Source organism: Polypterus senegalus, chromosome 5, assembly GCF_016835505.1.
Source record: "Polypterus senegalus isolate Bchr_013 chromosome 5, ASM1683550v1, whole genome shotgun sequence".
Taxonomy (NCBI): Eukaryota; Metazoa; Chordata; class Cladistia; order Polypteriformes; family Polypteridae; genus Polypterus; species Polypterus senegalus.
The window spans coordinates 112,799,241-112,819,072 of record NC_053158.1 but is presented as its reverse complement, the minus strand read 5'-3'; the positions used below and the strand labels follow the sequence as shown (position 1 = coordinate 112,819,072).

The 19,832-nt window shown below is 40.1% G+C and overlaps 1 protein-coding gene across 1 annotated transcript in view; it reads left to right on the top strand.

The window, feature by feature from the left end:
• The window catches only part of asb10 (ankyrin repeat and SOCS box containing 10), a 55,740-nt gene that overhangs the window by 26,838 nt on the left and 9,070 nt on the right, over positions 1-19,832 (top strand). Inside the window, exon 3 of the mRNA XM_039753237.1 lies at positions 30-534. Within this exon, the coding sequence (XP_039609171.1) occupies positions 30-534 (505 nt within the window). The remainder of the gene's footprint in view (positions 1-29; positions 535-19,832) is intronic.

Genomic DNA, 19,832 nt, shown 5'->3' with positions numbered 1-19,832 from the left:
AATGCCTTGTTTTAATATTTCTTGTTTAGATGTGCAACTCTGCTTCTTCAATTTGGTGCTACTGTGAATGGCTCCTGCTTACAGGATGATGAAACTCCATTACATGTAGCTGCAAGCTGTGGTCTTGAGGAGCATGTGGATCTCTACCTGAGAAATGGTGCCAGCATCGAGAAGCAGAATGATGAAGGTCAAACCCCTCTCCACTCAGCCTGCTCTGAGCCCCATGGAACACAGGAAATGCAACGTTATTTTAATATATGCCAGAAGCTAGTCAGTGCAGGGGCCAGCATCTTTACTGCTAATCAAGATATGCAGACTCCATTGCACATGGCCTGCAAGACTGTAAACCCAAACATTGTTGACTTATTATTACAGCATGGTGCTCTAGTAAACAAAATGAGCTACGGCAGTGAGACACCACTGCACATTATTCTTAAGCTAGCCTGCTTTAACTTGGACCACTGCCCAGAACATATTGTTCGTTCACTGGTCAACTATGGTGCCATTCGTGTCTGGCCTGGAGCACTGCCTAAGGTAAGAGAAATAGTGAGGCTTTTTTAAACTATTTGGTTCTCTGCATTAATAAAGTTATATTGTTGTGTGTGTGTGACAGACACACAGCACACAGCACCTTGTTTGGAGTTTCTAGTAAGAAAGAAGTATTTGGCAAGGTAATAAAAAAATAAACCCTTTGAATTACATCCAATTTTTATTAAACACAATTGGTTTTGGTACCCTGATGGCATAATAATTGCACTAATGGCTTACAGCTGTAATCAACTGTATTTAAATCCTTGCCCCATCACTGGCAATATGGAATTAATACATTTGCCTGTGTCTGCATGGATTCTTTTTTTTTTTTTTTTTATTTATTTATTTTATTACAATCAATACATAGCAATCAAGTTTTACAAAAAAAAAAAGAATTATGCTAAGAACAGATCGATCCCCACCCTTGAGAGAGAGAGCAAGCCAAACGGTGTAAAATTTAAGGCTTTTAAAAATACCTAAATCAACAAATTCTCTGTGCTTTATGAAATCATTTCAAAATATTACTGATTAGATCCTGCCATGTTTTGAAAAAAGTCTGCACAGATCCTCTAACTGAGTATTTGATTTTTTCCAATTTTAAATAATATAACACATCAGTTTCCCACTGACTTAAAGAGGAGAGTTTGGGTTCTTCCAGTTTATCAGAATAAGTCTGCGTGCCAACAGTGTAGTGAATGCAATCACAGTTTGTTTGTCTTTCTCCACTTTAAGCCCTCTGGAAGAACCCCAAACACAGCTGTTAATGGGTTAGGAGGGATTGTGAGTCCAAGACTGTCTGAGAGGTAATTAAAAATTTTTGTCCAGAATAATGTTAATTTGGAGCAGGCCCAGAACATGTGACCTAGTGAGGCTGGGGCTTGCTGCAACGTTCGCAGGTTGGATCATGCCCTGGAAACATTTTGAGAGTTTTAGTCGAGACAGATGTGCTCGATATATAATTTTGAGTTGTATAATTGTATGCTTTGCATATGGAGCTTGAGTGAATTCTCTGCATTGCTACTTTCCACTCCTTTTCTGATATATTAATTGAGAGGTCATTTTCCCAGTGTCCTCTTGGATCTTTGAAAGGAAGGGATTGTAAAAGGATTTTATATATTGTAGAGATGGAGTCTAACTCCTTGAAATTGAGCAATAATTTTTCCAGCGTGGATGAGGGTGCAAGATGAGGAAAATCTGGAAGGTTCTGTTTAACAAAGTTCCTGATTTGAAGATAGTGAAAGAAATTTGTAGCTGGAATGTTAAATTTGGAACGTAATTGTTCATAGGATGCAAAGACGTTGTCTATATAAAGGTCTCTAAGCAAGTTAATTCCAAATTTTTCCAGATATTAAAACTGCATATGTTTGTGAGGGTTGAAAGAGGTGGTTCTTTTGCAGGGTGCCACAGAAAGAAGCTTCTCCGTCTTAAAATGCTTTCTACATTGGTTCCAGATTCTAAGTGAGTGGAGCACAATTGGGTTATTAGTGTATTGCCGATAACGTGTGTTTATTGGAGCACAAAGCAAGGAATACAAAGAAGTACTGCAGGATTTTACTTCTATTGCGGTCCATGCCTGTGTATGTTCTTCTATTTGTGTCCAGGTTCTTATCGACTGTATATTTGCCGCCCAGTAATAAACTGGAAGTTAGGTAGAGCCATGCCGCCTTCTGCCTTTTGTCTTTGTAGGGTCGCTCTTTTGATGCGTGGATGTTTAGAATTCCAAATAAATGAGGTTATTGTTGAATCTAATTGCTTAAAGAACGATTTATTAATGTATATTGGTATGTTTTGAAATAAAAAGGAGCTTAGGAAGAATATTCATCTTAACAGTGTTAATTCTTCCAGCTAGTGTGAGATGAAGGGTTGACCATCTATGCAAGTCTTGTTTAATTTTTTCCATACAGACGACTAAATTTTTTGATAAAGAGCTTTATGTTTACTTGTGATGTTTACACCGAGGTATTTAAACTGTTCTGCAATGATAAAAGGAAGGGTGTCTAATCTAATATTATATGCTTGCGAATTCACCGGAAAGAGTACACTTTTATTCAGATTAATTCTGAGACCAGAGAGCTTTTGAAATTCTGTGAGTGCTGCTAAGACTGCAGGCACAGAATTTTCTGGGTCCGATATATACAGTACCATGTCATCTGCATATAATGAGATTTTCTGTTCCAGTCCTTCTCTGCTAATCCCCTTTATCTGATCAGTATTTCGACAATGTATTGCCAGTGGTTCAATGGCAATTGCAAACAGCAGTGGTGACAAAGGGCATCCTTGTCTTGTGCCACGTTCTAGTTTAAAGTAGTCTGAGCAAATGTTATTGATGCAAACTGAAGCTTCTGGGTTAGTATACAGTAATTTAATCCATTCACAAATGTTCGGGCCAAACCCAAACTTCTCCAAAATAGTAAAAAGGTATTTCCATTCAATCATGTCGAATGCTTTTTCTGCATCCAATGATAATAATATTTCTGGGGTGTTTGATTTAGTTGGTGAGTATATTACATTAAACAGGCGTCGAAGATTTGAAGATAAGTGTCGGCCCCTAATAAATCATGGATTCTTTTTGGGTACTCTGGTGTTCCTTCCTCAGCACAAACAAATATTTTCAAATTATTGAGTCTAGATTTGTAGTTTTTTAAATGCTGAGTGTGTGGACTGTAATGAATTAGTACTCTGTCCAGTATTGGTTCTTGCTTTGCACCCAGTGCTTTGCTGATCAATTGATTTAAGCAAGTTGAGTAAATAAATGGATACATTAAATATAGTTTCATCCATCAATATTCATACTCACTTAAGGGAGGAAACTAACACTAGCAAGAAGTTGCTGATTTATCAAACTGGCCTGACTTTGGGAGCCAAGAGGATAACCAGAGTACCTGTAAGAAAAGAAAGAAAAAAATGGAGATCTTGACAGTGACCTAAACCTGGATTTTACTGTGCTGCAGTTGTGAAACAATAACACTAACCACTGCACCCGCAGCACTGCTGCCCTAGTACAATCTTAATTAAATTGTTTAACCAATTGATTTCAATTCCCTGTGTTTAACGTTAACAGCTGTAACAGAACAATGTTGTGCAAAAGGATGGAAGTGATAGCATTTCCAGGAATAAAAGATTACAAATGCATTAAAGATTATTCATGCCAAAGTTAAATGCAATCCACTGTGTTAACCACATTGAAATGTACATGCATATGCATGTGGTACATTTAATTTCAGTACAGTTTTATGGTGTCATAATTAAAAACATACCAAGCAAATAATAGATTACTTAAAGGCTGCTCCAAGTATATATCATTTTAATTAAAGACCGCACATTGATCATGCCAAAACTAAATATAATGAAACGACCAATCAAAGAATTGTGTGCCATATTGAAAAGCAACACAATAATACCATGCCAAAATTAAATTCATTTTTTTCAGCCATTTAATTCGGAATAAAAGAGGACAGCGCCTTTTCACAAGCCTTTAATGTACATGCTATTTTCTTTTTTAACCTTGAAACTTACACACTTGCGTTCACCTGATATAAATCATTGGTCCTCAGTCTAATATATTAATTTTAATAAAGCAGTAAGCTAAACAAAGAGGTGTCCATTTTTGAATTCTGGCTAACCATTTGAAAAAGTAGTAAATGTTACGGGTCTGGAGAACACGAGTTTGCAGAAAACAGAAAGGTAGATCATTCTCTTCCAACACTCACTTTTTTCAAATGAGTTATCTCATTCCTAATTAGGCAGTGTTAATAAGAGATTAATTGGTGTTAATTGCTGATTTTCCTTGCTAATCCCCTGAAGGGATGCCCAATCTGCTTCTCTCTTCAAGTGTTTAATTACTTCCTTCATTCTCCAAGGCTTTTTAGTCTCTGTACTACTAAACAGTGGGCTCCACTACAAAGTGCTGTGCCGGCTGTGCTTTACAGCTGTCTTAATTTTTTTCCGTTTTTGTGAAAATACTTTCTATGCATGCTGCAATACAACATAATAACTAAATAAGAGAGAAGAACAAGTCACCAGTTACCGTGAGTCTGGAGATCACAGGAGACATATATAGACAAATATACTTAAAAGCTGCTGGAGCCAAAGAAATTATTTTGTACCAATAACTATTACTGTATGTCTCAAATTGGTAATAAAATTTATGCTGGAGAAATATTTGATTTTTATGTTATATTATAATATTTTGAGAATAAACAATTCTAGTCTGCTATCATGAAAAAATGTTGATGGAGAGCTTATAATAATTTTGATAAAACGATAAAGAAATAAATGGCAAAGCAAGTGTAATCCAGGTAGGAGAGATAAACACAAGTAGTGACAACTATCCACCCATTCATTTATTTTTAAGCTCACTTATCCAGTTTAAGATCATAGAGATCCAGTGTCTAGCCTGGCAACATTAGCATGAAGGGACAATTGGATTGGGTGTTGGAATCTTTGTAGAGCACAATCATGCACACACCCAGACCCACTCACACCAGGTCAACGTACAACTAAAAAGTATCCAGAAGCTTAAATTTGGAGGTTATCCAGAAAAAAACCCATATAGAAGTGATGAAGAAATAATGACCAAATCTCTTCTATTAAAACAGCCACAATTTAAACCCGAGATCTGGCAGTCTAAGGTGTCACAAATACCAACTAAAGTAAACCCAAAAGAAACATACTAGGGCCCAGTTGGGTCATTTGTACCCAATACTGTAATTACACTTGAGGGCAATCTAGAAGATGATTCTGATGGCAAGTGTGTGTCTCTGTATAATCTTGAGGCCATCAAAATAATGTGCCTTGATTCTTGAGAACCTCTAAAATGCATTGATGATAAAAAATGTGCAGTAGCAACATTATATATACATTTTAAACTGCATCAATGCTTATTTATGTTAATAAGATTAAAACAAGCATTGAAACTAAGACTTAAATGTCTATAACATGTGGCAGACGACTGGAGCCCTTACTAGCTAGGATGCTCCAACAATGGAAGGACCGGGGGAGAGTTTCTCCCCAGGACCAATAAATGGCAGCCCCTTGGCTTACAGCAGGGCCACGAGTTTGGAACATGGAAGCTCAGCCCTGGTGGGGCCCATGGTCACCGCCAGGCGGCGCCTGGACGATTACAGGGCCTTGTTTGGCACCTGGAGTCCTTCTGGGAGCCCTATAAAAGGGGTCAGTTGCCACTACTCAATAGAGTCGGGAGGAAGAAGGACAAAGCCTGTGAGGAGGAGTGAAGGTGAAAAGAACGGGAGGTGAGAAAGACTGTGCTTGGTGTTGTACACATTGTGCTCTTGTGGGGAGCAAAAAAAGCACTTCCCCACCTTTAAAAAAGGTGTGCTGTGTGGAGAAACTTGCCTGTGTCAGGTTTACGAGAGCTGAACACATCCAGGTGTTCACAAATGATAAACCCAACCTGTTGTTCTAATGTTTGAAATGTGTTCAAACTTAATTGTCAATGGAATTCTGTAGTTGTTTATTAATTAATTTGGGGTTTTATTTCCACATTTAGTAGGGCAGAATGGTTAGAGCTGCTGTGTCTTGAATTCTGGCCTGCTTGCTGCCTGTTTGGAATTTGTACATTCTAGTCACATGCATGGATTTTTCTTTGTCATCCTAAACACAAGCAATTTGCAGCTGGTGAAATGGATGTATTTAGGTGTGCTCTGTGAAGTTTAATTCTTTTCTTGTTCCTAAAGCTGTCTGGAAAACCTCTGGCCACCAATACTTCAAAATCCATCCATCCATCCATTTTCTAACCCACTGAATCCGAATACAGGGTCATGGGGGTCTGCCAGAGCCAATCCCAGCCAACACAGGAACCAATCCTGAGCAGGGTGCCAACCCACCGCAGGACACACACAAACACACCCACACACCAAGCACACACTAGGGCCAATTTAGAATCGCCAATCCACCTAACCTGCATGTCTTTGGATTGTGGGAGGAAACCGGAGCGCCCGGAGGAAACGCATGCAGACACGAAGAGAACATGCAAAATTCACGCAGGGAGGACCCGGGAAGCGAACCCGGGTCTCCTAACTGCGAGGCAGCAGCGCTACCACTGCGCCACCATGCCGCCCATACTTCAAAATACTGGATTAAATATGTTCAGAAATGGAATAACTTCAGTAACTCAGACATGTTATAATTAAAATAAAATTCAAATTAACATTTGGTAAAAATGTAATGATCGTGTAAGAAAGCACATAAAAACTTATACATAAAAACAACTCAAACCAGGAGTATGCCATATTGAAATAAAAAATAAATAGAATATGGTTTCATTATTATTGTTAAAAATCTTTTATTCTTACATCATGCCTCTGAAAATAGTTACCTGGGGAAGCATCGGACAGGACTCCAGTCAATAGGAGCACTCATGCTTCTTTATTTTAGCCAATTTAGAGTTGCCAGTTAACACAAAACTCTGTAGAATGCCAGAATTAACCAGAGTACGTTTTGTAACACTTCACATTGTCAGTAACCTGGCTGAGATTTTAAACTTTTCTACTAGAGTTGTGAGGAAGCAACATGACCCACCATAAAAATACACTCAACTAAAATTATACTTTGTAATTTTTTTTTTCTCTTGGTTAAGTATTCCTAAAAACTTATGGCTCTCACAACCCTGAATTAATCTAAAAGGGAAAATAACAATGTACTGTATGGATTTTTTTTAAGAGTACATTTCTATTCATATGCGAGTATGAGAACATTTCTATTCATATGCTGAAATGTATGAATAAAAATGTTTGCTTTTTAAGTAATATATTTGATTATAACTAATTTTAGGTGCGTTCACATAATATGTGGAAAGCAGCTACAGTGATAGTCATGTTTGTCTGTCTGTCTGTCCAGCCATCTCAGCTCCAAGTGGATCTGTTTTGTTGAATCTTGGCACACTTGACTATGCGAACATCTCAGTCTTAAAATAGAGGAATAGTCTGTACAACTTCAACTTTGAATTAGGTTATTGTTACCTTAAGAATGGCTGCTTCAGCTTGTACATTTTTAATTTTTGTTTTCTTTTACTCATTTGATAGATGGCAAAACAGTAGAACACCTTGCATCAGGTGCAAGACTTGGGATAAGGCAGGGACAGATGTAGGTGGGGTTGAAAGCTGAGTGGTACTTTATAAGGAAGGTATCATGTTAGATGAGCATGTATTTACTCAATTTGCAAATAATATTCTTTATTTGTTCAATTCAGCAATAAAGAAATTTCAGTCACATGATATTGTGAAAGGGTATTAAAACACATTTTATGTATGATATAAATACATATAATTACATTTTGTTATCACCATTATTTTTAAATATGACTTACTCTTGCAAATATATATGAAACTAGCAAAATACCCGCGCTTCGCAGCGGAGAAGTAGTGTGTTAAAGAAGTAATGAAAAAGAAAAGGAAACATCTTGAAAATAACGTAGCATGATCGTCAATGTAATTGTTTTGTCACTGTTATGAGTGTTGCTGTCATATATATATATATATATATAATATATATATATATATATATATACATATATACATACACACACACATCATATATACAGTATATATAAACTGCTCAAAAAAATTAAAGGAACACTTTGAAAACACATCAGATCTCAATGGGAAAAAGAAATCCTCCTGGATATCTATACTGATACAGACTGGGTAATGTGTTAGGAATGAAAGGATGCCACATCGTTTGATGGAAATGAAAATGATCAACCTACAGAGCCCTGAATTCAAAGACGCCCCAAAAATCAGAGTGAAAAAATTATGTGGCAGGCTAGTCCATTTTGCCAAAATTTAATTGCAGCAACTCAAAATTGTACGCAGCACTTTGTATGGCCCCTGTGTTCTTGTATACATGCCTGACAACATCGGTGTATGCTTCTAATGAGATGACAGATGGTGTTGTGGGGGATCTCCTCCCAGATCTGGACCAGGGCATCACTGAGCTCCTGGACAGTCTGAGGTGCAACCTGGTGGCATTGGATGGACCAAAACATAATGTCCCAGAGGTGTTCTATTGGATTTAGGTCAGGAAAGTGTGGTGGCCAGTCAATGGTATCAATTCCTTCATCCCCAGGAACTGCCTGCATACTCTCACCACATGAGGCCAGGAATTGTCGTGCACCAGGAGCCACTGTACCAGCATAGGGTCTGACAATGGGTCCAAGGATTTCATCCTGATACCTAATGGCAGCCAAGGTGCCTTTGTCAAGCCTGTAGCGGTCTGTGTGACCCTCCATGGATATGCCTCCCCAGACAATCATTAACCCACCACCAAACTGCTCATGCTGAATGATGTTACAGGCAGCATAATGTTCTCTATGGCTTCTCCAGACCCTTTCACTTCTGTCACGTGCTCAGGGTGAACCTGCTCTCATCTGTAAAAAGCACAGGGCACCAGTGGTGCATCTGCCAATTCTGGTATTCTATGGCGAATGCCAATCGAGCTGCATGCTGCTGGGCAGTGAGCTCAGGGCCCATTAGAGGACATGGGGCCCTTGGGTCACCCTCATGAAGTCTTTCTGGTTGTTTGGTCAGAGACATTCACACCAGTGGCCTGCTGGAGGTCATTTTGTAGGGCTCTGGCAGTGCTCATCCTGTTCCTCCTTGCCCAAAGGAGCAGATACTGGTCCTGCTGATGGGTTATGGACCTTCTATGGCCCTCTCCAGCTCTCCTAGAGTAACTGCTTGTCTCCTAGAATCTCCTCCATGCCGTTGAGACTGTGCAGGGAGACACAGCAAACCTTCTGGCAATAATACATATTGATGTGTCATCCTGGAGAAGTTGGACTACCTGTGCAACCTCTGTAGGGTCCAGGTATCGCCTCATGCTACCAGTAGTGACACTGACTGTAGCCAAATGCAAAACTAGTGAAGAAACAGTCAGAAAAGATGAGGAGGGAAAAATGTCTGGCCTCCACCTGTTAAACCATTCCTGTTTTGGGGGTCATCTCATTGTTGCCCCTCTAGTGCATCTGTTGTTAATTTCATTAACACCAAAGCAGCTGAAACTGATTAACAACCCCCTCTGCTACTTAACTCACCAGATTAATATCCCATAAGTTTCATTGACTTTATTCTATACTCTGATTAAAAAGTGTTCCTTTAATTCTTTTGAGCAGTATATATCTATATCTATATATATATCTATATATATCTATATCTCTCTCTATATATATATACACATACATACATACACACACATTATATCTATCTATCTATCTATCTATCTATCTATCTATCTATCTATCTATCTATCTATCTATCTATATATCTATATATATCTATATATATCTATATATATATATATATATATCTATATATATATATATATATAAACACACATACACACACACATTATATCTATATCTATATCTACAGTATATATATATATTGTGACATATTTAAGGGTATGCTCGCACCCTTGCACCCTCAGACACCACGTCAGACACCAGGTAAAAGTCCAATAATGATATTTATTATAATAATAAAGTGCACAAAGCACCCTCCACTCCCAAATACTCAATAAACAATAACCAATAAACCAAATCCTCCAATCTCCCAGACGCTTAGCCACCCTGCCTCCCAACTCAGCTCGTCTGTCTGGGAGCTCCCACAGTCCTTTTATATCCCCCGACCCGGAAGTGTTTCCAATCCATCAGTCCACAAGTCCTTATTCCTTCCGGGTCAGGGTAAACAATGCTTTTTCTCACCCCGGAAGCCTGTCGTTCTTCCTATGCCGAACTTCCGGGTCATAGGGCACGAAGAACTCTTCGGTCCTCCCTGCAGCTCCCTCTCGTGGCCCCCATGGCATCCAGCAGGGCGGTGCATAAAAACTCCATTGTCCATGATGCCCTGCTGGTCTTCTGGGGACCTCCATGCTGCAAGGAGGGCTCCACCTGGCGGCTTGGGGGTATTGGCCAGGATAAACAGCCGGCCATCCTCCACAAAATATATATATAGCAAAATACCTGTGCTTCGCAGCGGCGAAGTACTGACTTAAAAGTTTTATTAAGAAGAAAATTAAACCTTTTTAAACTGAGGGAAAATATACCAATAATTATTTGTTAAGGATCTCTTTGTATACCACATTGTGAGTTCGGCCCTCCGGTTGTAATATGACCAAGCTGTGCGCTGAGATTACTCTTAAGCATGCAAGTACAGTTGGCCATGTGAACAGTAATCTTGTTTCAAATCTCACAGCTTGGATTGCTGCTGTCATAATCGGTTTGAGTTTCATGGCTTGTTTCAATTACGACATTATTTGTAGGACTTGTGTTGAAGTGACATTCGGCATCTGTCAAGCATTGTAAGTATACAACTGGTTTCATCGATAACTTCACATCCAGCTTTTGAGAGTTTAAACATTCATAAACATCAAAGTGTCCACTACTGAAATCGTCACCTGTGAATCTAAGATGTTTAAGAGGCATTGGCGGTTGTCCAAAGGTGTAAAATATTTGGCCATTTCGTACACTTGAAAGTGACAACCGAACAATTCAGCGGCAGCCATCAACTCACATGCAGATGCATAGGTGAAGGGCTTAAGCATTTCACTCTTATAGTGCTCCTGTGTAGTATAATTATCTCCTGTACCATCATCAGTCCACACCTTGAACCTGTCCCAGTCATTCAATACATAAGACACAATGTTTCTCCTGATATCAAGAGTGAGCCTAATATGGCCGTGCAATATGTAATAAAGAGAATGGAAAAGATAGGTGTCATCTCCGGGCATGGAAACCACTCGGTAAGTGACAGTTCTTTGATCGATGGTGATCACCTCGATAGACATGTTAATGCGGGTACGGTTGGAATGATAAAGGAAATGGGTACCTGAACAATGTAAACTAAGTCTAAAATACCTACACAATAACTATAATCGTAATAAATGAACAATAAAACAGCTGAGATGCCGTGGATTAAATAAAAAGGCTGTAGTTATCAGCAGGGAGGCGTGAATCCCGTGGTTAAGCAAGGAAGGGAATGTAGAGACTGGAGCGACGGACGGCCTTATATAGGCAGGCAGCCAACAACGTGGGAGGCGTTGGGATGGGGGACCCAATGCCGCCTCACACGGTGACTGAGCTGCAGGCTATGGACGTATATATGTACGTAAGTAGGATTCAGTTAGCGTTGGAAACCCGCGCACCAAATTTCTTGAAGATGAGCCCATAAGTAACAAAGACTGTTGAAAAGTTCAATATGGCGGCCGACAGTGGCATCATACCATCGAAATAAGTACCAAATTTCAGCCTTCTACCTACACGGGAATTTGGAGAATTAGTGACGTTGAAAAGTTCAATATGGCAGCTGACAGTGGCATCATACCACTGAAATAAGTACGTACATTGGTTTCGGTTAGCGCAGGGAAGCCACCTACCAAATTTCATGAAGATGGGGCCATAAATAAGAAAGTTCAACATGGCGGACGTTGTTGACCGTTATGACCATTATGCGTAGAATTTCGAAATGAAACCTGCTTAACTTTTGTAAGTAAGCTGTAAGGAATGCACCTGCCAAATTTCAGCCTTCTACCTACACGGGAAGTTGGAGAATTAGTGACGTTTGGAAAATTCAATATGGCGGCCGACAGTGGCATCACACCACTGAAATAAGTACGTACATCGTTTTTGGTTAGCGCGGGGAAGCCACCTACCAAACTTCGTGAAGATGGGGTCAGCCTTCTACCTACACGGGAAGTTGGAAACTTAGTGATGTTGGAAAGTTCAATATGGTGGCCGACAGTGGTGTCATACCATCGAAATAAGTACGTACATCGGCTTCGGTTAGCGCAGGGAAGCCGCCTACCAAATTTCGTGAAGATGGGGCTATAAATAAGAAAGTTCAACATGGCAGACATTGTCGACCGTTATCGACTGTTACGTGTAGAATTTCAAAATGAAACCTTTTGTAAGTAAGCTGTAAGGAATAAGCCTGCTAAATTTCAGCCTTCTACCTACACGGGAAGTTGGAGAATTAGTGATGAGTCAGTAAGTCAGTGAGTGAGTAAGTGAGTGAGTCAGTGAAGGCTTTGCCTTTTATTAGTATAGATAAACAAACTTTGACAGCAAACTCTTTGATGTAGTGATTCGAAAATTTTAAAATGGTCCAAATTTCAAACTAACAACGATAGATGAAGAAGAAACTGATGAAACTGGGTAACCAAGTCCCAGAATGTTACCTGAATGATAAGTCACCTGAATGTTATGCCATGCAAACAATTTTTTACATGTTCATTAGGAGTCTTATACTGTATAATGTGAAAAGCACTTACTGTGATTGCCCATGTCTTTCAGTAGACCAATTTGGTTGAAAATTTGCACACATATTTAAGGAAATTTTCATTTCAGTTTTCCTCGATATATCTCACTCACAACGTGCTGTATAAAATATTTAAATTTCAAAATCCTTCATTGAAAAGCACTGCTGAATTTGTATATTTTCCCTTTTTTACTTATCTGATAGCTGCTCCTAATGTCAATATTGATTCATAATACAAGTTAGTCAAAAACAGTGATAGGCATGTGTGCGCAAGCCACTATTACAGCCACTCGCTTCTCTTGATGCTTGAGGTAAGTTAAGTGGAAAAGTAAAGAAAAAAGGGCAAAAAAAAAAATCACATCTAGCAATGAAGTTTAGTGGAAAGAAATTATATAATTGTCGCACTTGTAAGCATAGAGTGAAAAAATACAGACTTAGTATTTGCGTAATACTATAAACCATGTTATGGCAGCATTATCTGCACATTATTATTATTCAGTATTTCCCTGACACTGTAATTTATTGGAAATACTTTACAACTGCTGTATGACATGATCCAAAGCAGTAAAAAATTTTACCTTAAAACTTCAACAGAGATTTTAACTGTTCATCAGCTACTTCTATCAAAAATGTTATGTTTTAATAAATTTGAACTACAATTAATCAAAGATCCTCCACAACCAACAATTAGCAATAAGATATTAATGACACAATTCTTATATCACTTGAACTTGAATCTGCTGTCTATGAAAGCTATTGAGCCGCAAAATGCCAGTTTAAGCTATGGTTTTAACTACAAGACAATAGAAAATGCTGTTAAAGATTGTGTAAGTATTTAATGTAATTTACTAATCCATTCATTTCTTCTTTGTGTATGTAACTCATTGTTACAAAAATATTCAGTAATAAAAATGTGTTCACTGACTGTTTGATGAAGTAACTAAAAGATTTTAAAATCCTCCAATTTTCAGTTAAGCAGGTCCTGATTATAAAGATAATATGGAAGACTTATTAAAAAAAAATGAGTATTTACAAAGTGCGCAAAAATTTTTATATAACAAAATGTCCAGACGATTTATAGCCTTACCATCAATTGGCGCTTTTCCACTGCATAGTACGGCACAGCACGGTTCAGTACAGCTCACCTTGGTTCGGCTCAGTTCGGCTCGTTTTGCGTTTCGACTGCAGTTTAGTACCGCTTTAGAGTGGGCGGGATTATTCACGTGTCGTTATAGTTGTGCCGCCTCTACTGCTCGCTCTTCATTTTTTTTAACTTGTCCCTACACTGTTTGTAAGTCCGATGGTAGCCATGTGCGCCCAAGAGCTTAGCGACCTCCTGAAAAACTTTTTCATTCCACGTCGCCCCATCCAGCTCTCACTGGATCCGCTCCTCGGCTACCAACGAGAGGAACGTCTGTACTTTCTCAATAGACCACGAAACAGCCATTTTTGGTTAAAACAAAATGGTGCGTCCGAACCTTCGCTGGCTGTGCTAAAAATCTAGCGGGTCTGTTGTGTCTCGTGTCGCAAGTTCAGTGACGTAGTAATGACGATTTTCTCCGGCCAATTAGTGACCAGCAGAGTTTAAACGTCATGTTTTGGTAACGGTTCGGCGCGCTTGGAACCTCGGCTGAGGTGGTACTAAAAAAAGGACCAGGTACCAGGTACTGTTCCCAGTGGAAAACCCCCCAAAAGTGAGCTGAACTGAACCGTGTCGTGCCGTACTATGCAGTGGAAAAGCGCCTTATGACATCACCCCTGGTATCTGTCCACTTGGACCGACCCTTTCCTGCCTGGCCTGTACTTAACCAGAAATGCTGCAATCTTGGAGCAGTCACTCTTGAGACATCTGCGAAGATGTTTTTTCCCCTTCCTAATGCGTTTATACTTCACTTTTTTTTTTTTTTAATTATATGGGGTTTGCCTATGGGTGCCCCAACTCTTTATGCTTTTTTAGTGCAATCATCAGGATTTATGGAGATTTGCAGGATGAGCACATTTTAGGATGTTTTGACAACTAGAAGGCTATGGCAGTGGACTTACAGGTGCACAAATTCCAGGTGGGAGAGCAATTGACTTGGCTGATGGGACCATTCCAGGTATTATTGCCATTACATCCTGATAACAATGTTGAGTCTTATTTCCTTATATCTGAGGGTACTGCTAACCATCATCACAGGGAGCATGTGGAATGGGCACACATACTGGCACTGTACCTGAAGGTACTGGCTCAAAAGACTTATTACAACCTTGAAGATCAGGCTGCTGTGGATTATGACCAACTAAAAGCTGAGGTGTTGCTGAGATACAGGATAAGTCTGGACCAGCAGGCAAGAGCTTGCTTCCAGACCTTCAATTTTGACTTAAAGGGTTGTTGAGGCTGTGGTTTGTGACTTCCTCCTCAACGCCCTTCCCAATTTCTTTGCCTGGTCGGTTTGGCGGTTGAAAAGCAAAAATATGACCAACCTTATTGCAGCTCTCAAGTAACACCAAGCAGCCTCACAAGTTGAGCATTCAGAACAGTGAACTGATCACCACAAGCTCCGGATAGGGTGTATCGCTACACCTAAGTCTACCTACTGTGAGATGAAACCTTCAGCTGGACCCAAAAAGAAACCTGCAACCCTTCTCCACTGTTACAAGTGCAGGAATGTGAATCACACACCACTATTGTGCCCCTGCTTCGTTGAAATGAAAGATTGTAGCTGGGCATGACAAGAAAGGTACTGATTTGTTGCCAATCCCTTCTCCCTTCCTTATACTAGGGTGGTTATTATTAAAGGGCACAATATCACAGTGATTATAAATTCCAGCAGTAACATCTCTTTTGTTGCCTGCCATTTCTTGCTCCCACAACAATAGGAGACAGGTAGAACTAGTCTGACCTGCATACATGGGAAACTTGTTGGCACAGGTCCACCTCTTGTATTATTACATACCAGAGGATAACTTGTAAGATTAGTGTGGCTGTTATGCGCAGTCCATCCTACCCTGTGATACTGGAGTGAGACTGGTCATAAAATTAAAAAAGGGAAACACAAACCAGTCCAAATAAAATACTTGGCCTTATTTTAGAGGGGGGGATGTCCATCTTGAGCTGTATCCATACCATGTTCTCAACCAATTGCACAGGGAGACATTACTACTCAGTATAACGTAGGTGGTGTGGCGTCGACTCATTCTGACGTCTGTTGCGGTCCCCACTGATCCTCTATCAAATGTACATTTTCAGTTTTGGCAAACTTCAGCTTCCTTTAAAAGGGAACAGTCGAATGATAATGCCAAGAATGCAATTGTTCTGATTGATGGACAATGCATGCCTCAGCCAATGCCACCCAGTCCACACTTGGTATTAAAGAATGACTTGTTACATAGTGCAGCAGAACATGAGGACAAGGTGAGGACACTGCTGCTGGTTTCCCAAACCTACCGACAGCTGGTCTATAAACTAGCTCACGCCACCTCCTAGGCACCCATCAGGGAGCTGAGAAGACACTGAAACAAATTAAACTCCCAAATTATTTCTCCCAGAATAAATGAGGAGGCCCACCGCTTTTGTGCATCCTGTCCAGAGTATCAGTTACAGTAGATTATTTGTAAGGATCATGCTCTTCTTACTACTGTGTTGTTCATTGATATTCCCTTTGAGTATTTTGGAGTCGCCATTGTAGGACGTATTGAACCCTCAGCCAGCGGCCATAAATATATACTCATACTGGTGGATTATGCTACACAATATCCAGAGGCTATCCCCTTAAAGAGTTGTTAATTCCAAGAATATCTTACAGAAACTGGTAGGGGTTTTTGCGCATGTCGACATCCCTAAGGAAGTCTGAACAGAAGAGGAAATACCCTTCACCTCAATGATTTTAAAGGAGGTATTACTCAAAAAGACCTCAACATATCACCCTCAAAATAACGGTCTGGTAGAGCAGTTCAATCAGATGCTCTAACAGATGCTGCACATGGTGGTTAGCAAGGATGGGAGGAACTGGGATCAATTACTCCACCTCATTTTATTTGCTTACCGGGAGCTCCCACAAGCCTCTATGGGCTTCTTTCCTTTTCAGCTATATGGCTGAATATTAGATATTTTAAAATAAGGTTGAGAGGATGAGGCACTCCCTTCCATTAAGTATTCTTGAGTATAATGCACAATTATGCAATAGTGTTACTAAAATTCAGCCCATTTTAAATATATAAACCATGAACAAGTAGCACAGGCCCTCTGTTATGATTGTGGCACAACTTTCCTTGAGTCCCATCCCAGAGGCCATGTCATGGTGTTAACTCCTACTTCCAATTGTAAATTATAGGCTCAGGGCTCCTACGAAATTAAGGAAAGAAAGGGACTGTTTGATTGAAAAACCAAATCACCGACCTCCCAAATCATTTCATCATGTCAGTCTGTTGAAACAATGAAAGGATGGGAATCCCAATTCCTACTCTGGACAACCTCCTTCTTTCTTTGCCCAAAAGCATGCCTTTAATTTTGGAACCAATTTGACACCCAAACAATGAAAAAAACTGGAAGCATCAATCTTGTCTGTCCAAGAAGTGGTGAATTAGAGACCCAGAAGGTCCTTTCTGATTGCTCATGTCATCATTACAGAGTTGAGTGTAGTCGTCCAAGAATGCCCCTACCACCTCCCAGAAGCAAAATGTGCAGAAGTGAAACCTCAGATGAATGCTTGACTTTGGTGTGATTGAGGAAAGTTTTAGTCCCTGGTCTAGCCCCATCATTTTGGTCCTATAGCTGGACTGGATTTGACACCTTTGCAATGACTTCCACCACTTTAATAAAGTCTCTCAATTTGATGCTTATCTAATGTCGCGCATTAATCTACTTCTTCAACTGTTTGGTAAAGCTGAATACTTGACCACCTTGATGAAAGTGTCCTGGAAAATTCCTTTAACAGAATACTTGGGCTTCTTGGTGGGGAGAAGTATGGTCCATCCTCAGTGCACCAAGTTGATGCCATCATGAAATGGCCCCTTCTGAAGACCAAGAAGCAAGTGAAAACTTTCTTGGGGTTAGCGGGATACTACCGCCAGTTTGTTCCCCATTTCTCTAAGAGGACAGCACCCTTGATACTGTAGACCTTACAAAGATGTAAGCTCCTAATTCAGTGGCAAAATACTAAAACAGAAACCGCATTCCGTGACTTAACACAGACCCTTATGCCTGCACCTATTTTTTCTACTCCTGATTTTTCTGTACCTTTTATTCTCTAGACCGAAGCTTCGGACACAGGGCCATTTTGAGCCAAAATATCGATTAAGTAGAGCTCTTCATCATGTACCTGAACCAGAAATTGCTGGACCGGAAGACCAGGTATGCGAAGGTGAAACATGAAGCCTTGGTGATCAAATGGGCTGTTAGCCAACTGAGATCCTGCCTGCTTGGCCATGAGTTCACTTTGGTTGCAAACCATACACCCCTCCAATGGATAGCTTTGCCTAAGGAGTCAAATCCGTGTCATCACCAGGTGGCTCTTGGACCGTCAGCCTTACAGGTTTAAAGTCCTTCATCACCGGAGCTCTCTCCATGCCAAAGCCGATGCTTTGCCTCTGGCTCACAACCTCATGGTTAGGCCGCACGACTCAAAAGGTCTCAGTTATGAAATGCGCACCTTGAGGTCAGCTTAAAGCACCTTGTGGTGGTAATTACTCATCGATCCGCAGGGTGTTGCTGTATATTAATGCCTCTTCTCTTCCTCCCTCTTCATACTGAATGATTGACAGATTTAGCACCTTTGATGTCACTTCTAGTATCCATCCACCTGGACCCACCCCTTCCTGCCTGGTCTGCACATAATTGGAATTGTTGCCATCTTGAAGAAGTCATTCAGCGAATGCAGTGGAGGCAAGGAAGAACATACTCTTTGTTGGCTTAAGCAGTGGTATAAGCAACAAAAGGAAGTTGATGGAGTGATACAGCATGGTGGAGACGCTTGAAAGTCCAAGTTCAGAAATTCGCACAGTGCCTAAAATAAAAAAGAAGTGGTCAGATATAAAAGTCGACATGAAAAGTGAGTTGAAGCCCACCCTCTGTTTATTCTCTTTCAGACAATATTACAATAGCTGACCTGCATGCTGAGTTGGTGATGATGATGCTGCTGGCCCGAACACATCTTTGGGCGCTAGCTGCACACACACCTGTGCCTCGGAAACCGCTAGGCAACCACCTGGCTGTGTGCTGATGGACAATGCTCTGGAGTCAGAAAATGTAATAGTGAATGCTGTAAAAGACATGGCCAATAAACTAAGGAATATAAGAGCCGTACTATGTGATATTGACCACAAATTAAATGAATTGGTTAAAAAATAAATTCTGCTTCTGATTACCTGCTTTTACAATCAAACTCAGTTGTAATGCTGTCCAATGTGGCTGATCATTTGGTGGGTCAGAGTCAGGTTCATCATACCACATCTCTTCAAGTACAGGCAAGCCACGATTGTGTGCCACATTATGCAGCAAATTACATGTTTGCACAATGTGACACACTTTCTGTGGTCTATACGGCAGCACATTAATAGAGTGGAAATGCTTTATATTTACATAAGCAAATTCATTCTCTGAAGGAGCTTTTATACTGTAGCTTCGGTGCCGAGTGCCACAACTGATAGATTTTCTGCTTTTTACATGACTCTTTGAGGAGACTTGGTATTCTTAAAAGGACTGCTTGCCTTTTCCCACACTTGTTACTGTTTTTATAGGCTATCCTGCTACAGATGATGTAATGTGCGCTCATTCCTTTGGTGATTTATCCCTGGCTAATGTAACTTGTCCAGCATTGTTACAACAGCAATGTGTGTGTAGTTGACCACTCCAATTACATCTGTAAAATCAGACATTTCTGTGAGTTGTGCTTTGACGTTTCTCAGTTCAACCACAGTGTACGGAAATCTAATATGTCTGGATGACAAGCAGATAATGATATCCCATACAAATGGCATGATTCAACTTAGTGATGTTTGTGAAATACCCAATCAGAGAGCAAGTTCACTTTGAAAAGCTCCTATGGC